Below are 4,737 nucleotides of genomic sequence, written 5' to 3'. Positions count from 1 at the left end.
GGTCCCTGCCCTCCCACTCCAGAGCGGGCAATGCAAAGGGGAAGGTTGAGGTTTTGCAACATCAGCGTGCAGGCAGCAGCACCGAAATCCCCCATCAGTGATATGCAACCTGTAGTCCAGCTGCCCTGGAGGTTCACGCACCACTTCTAAGAGGTCTGCAAAACACAGGCAAGGCAAGATGCTCCAAGAGCTGCGAGCTGCAGGCAGCCGCTCTGGTTGTCGTTAACAAAGGGACTCACAGCTCTGGTGGCTTTTTTGGCCTCACTCCTGTTCAGATCATTTCATTCTCAACCCCGTAGGACAACCCTTATGCCTGCTGCTGCCTTCCAGCCGTCCTGCCCACTGCCACTGCCCTGCCTGTGTTACCTGTGTAGGAGAGTCCCCAGCTGTCCTCGTCCTTGCCAAGCAGGCTGCAGAAGGTGTGGCGGTACTTGTCCAGATTCACATCCGATGTCCCAATTCCCACCATCTGGGAGGCAAGGCCAGGAAGAACAACACAAGCTTAGGATCTTTTCAAGCAACAATACAGAACCAAGACTCCACTTCTGGCTCTCCCCTCCTTTTCTTGGCCCAGTCCAAAATACCCAGAGGTTCTGGTGAAGCCAAATCAGAGGTTTCAGGATGGAGCTGAAGGCTCCCAGCTCCGATTTCCTTTCCTAAGTAAGGAGGCCCAGCTGAACTGCCAGGGAACCTTGCTGTCCTGTTCAAAGAATACTGGGCATTTCTGTGTGCCCGTAACCAACTCTGCCCCTCGTACCATGTCTGTGCCGTAGACCGGGGAGGTCATCTTGATCTCCCAGAAGTGCTGCCCATCTGCCAGCTCTTTGTTCCCCCGGATGGCGGCAGTGCCGCAGCTGTACTCCATGTGGAAGTTCACCTTGCGGTTGTCGCAGGTCAGCAGGGTGGCCGTTGACTTATTCAGGTCATCCCACACCCAGTCAAAATCTGTTCAGGAAGCAGAGAGGGACAAGGATGTGCAGAGGCCCTCAGGGAGCGATCCCCAAGCCAACGCACAGGCAGACCTTTGTTTTGAAGGCTTGGCAGGGTTGGTTTGGGGTTTTTTTACCATTTAAGAGAGTAAATCCTAAGCTGTGCACATTGGAGAGCTGTTCGAGGCCTGAACTATTCTGCAGTGTCACACCGGGGATGGTTCAGCGCTCCGACCCTTGTAGCTGTCAGCATTCACCAGTTCCCATTTTGGCTAACACAAGGCTCTGCAGACCCAAGCAGAGCCTCCTTTCTTCCTACACTTCTCGTAGGCTCAAGGAGTAACTCTGCTGTGCCACAGGCTTTCTCGGCCAGCCCAAGCCCACCCTCTGCCTACCCCTCCCCTCTGCTCTGAGCATGCCCTGCCACGCAGCCGGGTGCCCTGTCAGCTGCACCAGGGATCAGCGGCAAGAGCACCGTAACCACAAGGGACGGTTTCACTGGTGGCCTCAGCCGGATTTGAAAGCAGGTCCCCAGAGGTGAACTCTGATGCGTTAACAGGTTCAGCACTTGGCCCTTGAAACACCACAGGAGACATGTGCTTGTAATCCTCCTACAGTCTACATGGCCTTGAGATGTAAACAAAGGAGCACCACATGCTGGGAGAAATAAGGGCCCCTGTAGAAAGCAAAGGATCTGTGCAGGGCTGCAGTCCGTGCCGCCAGGCCAGAACTGCACCCACCACAAACCCAAGAGGATTACAGCAGGCCTTTGGGGAGCCCCTTCCTTACACTCATCCTCCTCGCCACACTGGCAGTCCTTGATGCGATGGAGGGCATGCAGGCTGGAGCAGTAGGGCGCTTCGCTCTGGTTCTCGCAGTTGCAGTAGGACTCGCCGGTCACAGGGATGGCGCTCGGGATGGAAGGCGAGAGGGAGGAAAACTCCGGCTCCGAATCCGAGTCGCTGTGCTGCTGGGGAGAAGGAGGAACAGTCACTACTGAATGCCTCCAGGCTCGGGGAGCTGGGTTGGTGGAGCTCTGTGAGGTCTGGTGTGCCACAGAGCTGTGTGGGGAGGTCCCCAGGCTCATGCCAGAGCCAGTGGCAGCATGGCTGCATCATGCCCTGGCCTGGCCTGCCACGCTGGGATGTGAGGGCCTCTGTCAGTTGAATTACCTGGCTTTGGGACCTGGATAGCATCTGTCTGAGCTACAGAGACCTCTCCGCACCAGGCATGCCACGATGCGTGTAAGTTCTCTGTGCCTTCCAGGGGCAAGGAGCTGTCACAGTCCAAGTCTTTAACGTGCATTTTTAAGCAAACTCTGCGCTAAAGCTATGGTTTTCAATAGGCAGATTACCGCTGGCTGGAGACCCTGGCCAAGGCATCACAAAAGCAGAGCACGCAGCTGAAAACCACTGCTCTAGAGAGCCTGGGAGCTGACAGAGAAGAGACGGAGGCAAGCAAGATGAGGAGGAAAAGGGACAGGAGGCCAGGCAAGGGAGAGGGCAGAACAAAGGGGAACCAGTTCAGCAGTATGGCTGCAGCTCCTCATGCCAGCGCTGCAGACAGGCCCACAGGGAACCTACAGGAGGATTAAAAGGCTTTTGTTTACTTCCATGCATGAACACAAAAACTTGATTTACTGTTCCCTGACGCCAAGAGACCAAAGGGTCCCTGCACTGGACACTGTAAGAGTCAAAGCCCCGTCTCACTCCTTATGTTACAGGAGGCTTGGTGTACCTAATAGAGTCTCTTACCACAGACTGCAGAGAGTTACTCAGGGTTTACAAGCAGGTCAGGCGTACCTGCTCATTATTCACCCTCACAGCAGACTTTTTACAAAGTATTTAAAGACAAAACCCCTTTAAACTCATCTTGTAGCTGTGTAAGACAGTGGAACTCGAAATGACTCGGGCTTACTTATGTACTGCCCACCCCTCCTTCTCTAGCATGCATAGTAAAAAGCTTGATTTCTGTCTTTCATTGGCCCTTCCTAACTACTGCTATCTAGAAATCTGACTGTTCCCGTTACTGCAGAAACAGAAAGCTACTCTGACTGCAGAGAAAAGGTTCATTTTCTGGGAGCACAGTGCCTGAGTTTGGACATCGTGCTCTGGCAGCGGCCTTATAAGGCTTCAGCGTAGCTTTGAAGATCTTGCAGCAGTCCTTGCATCCCCACCACTGCACAGGTAACAGCTCACACACTCAAGAACCAGGGAAAAGAGTGAAGGATGGCGGAGGTGAATTTAAGTCACTCCTCGCACTGTTTTACTGACTGCTTTTCCTGCTGTGAGCTGCATGCCCAGGCCAGGTTCAGAAATGACATGCATGTTACGGAGCAGAAAAGGTGAGAGAATTTCAGTTTGAAGATATCTGAGACTGTAACTTCACAGACCGAAGCAGCCCCATTCCCTCCACCACCATCTACCAGCTGCACAAACACTGTAAGTTAGCAGAGACATACAGCGAGCCGGATTGGAGAACTGATCCAATTTAAATACATACTTAGATCACTACTTAAAAAAGAATATTTAGAAAATATTGTATGCATTTCATATATGACACACACACGATATGCTTAAAAAAGCATTGACCTCAGTATCGGTCAGCTCCCTGGCTCAGCTAACGACAGAGCTGCGATGCACAACTGGGGAGCAGACTACAGGCAGCTTTGCCTTCCCTGCCTCAGGAAGATGTGCTGGGAGCCCCACATACCCCACGTTAGAGCCTGAAAGAGGCTTGTTAGATGGCCTGTACATTTTATTAAGTCTTTTCTGATTTTGGCCAGTTCTGCCTGCTGAAGTACTAGCTGCACAGTTACACAGACCTTGAGTAAGTGCCTTCTGTCGGGGGAGAGGAAAGCTTTCCCTCGTGTCGCTTCAGAGCCTCCTGAGCGCCAACGTACCTGCCCATCGGAGTCGTAGCCCCAGCCACGCACACCAGTGGCCAAGGCGACTGCACGGGTGTCCACTTCGCGCCGCACCCCGCTCAGAACAAAATGCCAGGCCCTGCTGCTCCGCGTACGTCGCGCCATGCTGTTCTGAGAGAGGTAAGCTAGGGGGGCAAGGGAGAGGAGGTTACACACAGCAGCCATGTCCCACTTCTACCCACCACTCACCAGGCTCTGCCCTCTGAAGCAACCTCCCCCAGGTCACCATAGCCCCTACCGGGAATGGGGCAGTACAAACCACATCTGCACAGGCCCCATCAATGGATAAACACACAAAATAAGTTCCTCCCACATCATGAGCCTCTGCAAACTTCAACCTCTTTCTACAAGCAGGGTCAACTTCTCCAAGAGCCCCGATGTCGAACTGGCCCCCAGAAACGCTCCCAGGGCCCAGGAGCAGCTGCCCCCTCCGCAGTGCATGCATCCAGCATCCACCTCTCATCGCTGGCCTAGGGAGCGTCAGGATCGTCAGCCACTGAGGCACAACCTCCCCAGCGCCTGGTCACCCTCCATCAGCTGCCTGGGCTCTGGCCATGCTGCTTGGCCATGTGCACCACCCTGGCCACTGCTGTGGTTCCTGCACGGCTGAGCTGTGTGTCTGTCTGCAGGGAAGGCTGTTTGTTCACCTCCGAGCAACTGTCCACTGAAAGAATACTTTGCTCTTGGCATTTGGGGTGGGGGAGAGACCACTTTCTTGCTCACTGAAGGGAAACTGGCCTTTTCACAGACCTGTTCCAACCTGCCTCAAGGGCAACAGACAGAACTGAAGCAGCTGCCTGTCTTCCGACTCAAGCAGGGATGTTGTTCAGAGACAGATTTCCACAGGCTCCTTCCCTGCATACAGCCTGACAGACCACACCA

General features: G+C 54.0%; 1 protein-coding gene across 1 annotated transcript in view; it reads right to left on the bottom strand.

Moving 5' to 3' along the window:
- Window positions 1–3,974, bottom strand: part of SPSB3 (splA/ryanodine receptor domain and SOCS box containing 3) — a 5,152-nt gene extending 1,178 nt beyond the window's left edge. The window contains exons 1-4 of the mRNA XM_009696290.1: window positions 3,832–3,974; window positions 1,719–1,896; window positions 758–945; window positions 367–469 (exon numbers count right to left, since the gene is read on the bottom strand). Of these exons, the coding sequence (XP_009694592.1) occupies window positions 367–469; window positions 758–945; window positions 1,719–1,896; window positions 3,832–3,960 (598 nt within the window). The 5' untranslated portion in view covers window positions 3,961–3,974. The remainder of the gene's footprint in view (window positions 1–366; window positions 470–757; window positions 946–1,718; window positions 1,897–3,831) is intronic.
- Window positions 3,975–4,737: the final 763 nt, after the last annotated feature.

This window comes from Cariama cristata, unplaced genomic scaffold, assembly GCF_000690535.1.
Source record: "Cariama cristata isolate BGI_N322 unplaced genomic scaffold, ASM69053v1 scaffold43862, whole genome shotgun sequence".
NCBI classification, from domain to species: domain Eukaryota; kingdom Metazoa; phylum Chordata; class Aves; order Cariamiformes; family Cariamidae; genus Cariama; species Cariama cristata.
This window is presented reverse-complemented; position numbering and strand designations above follow the sequence as displayed.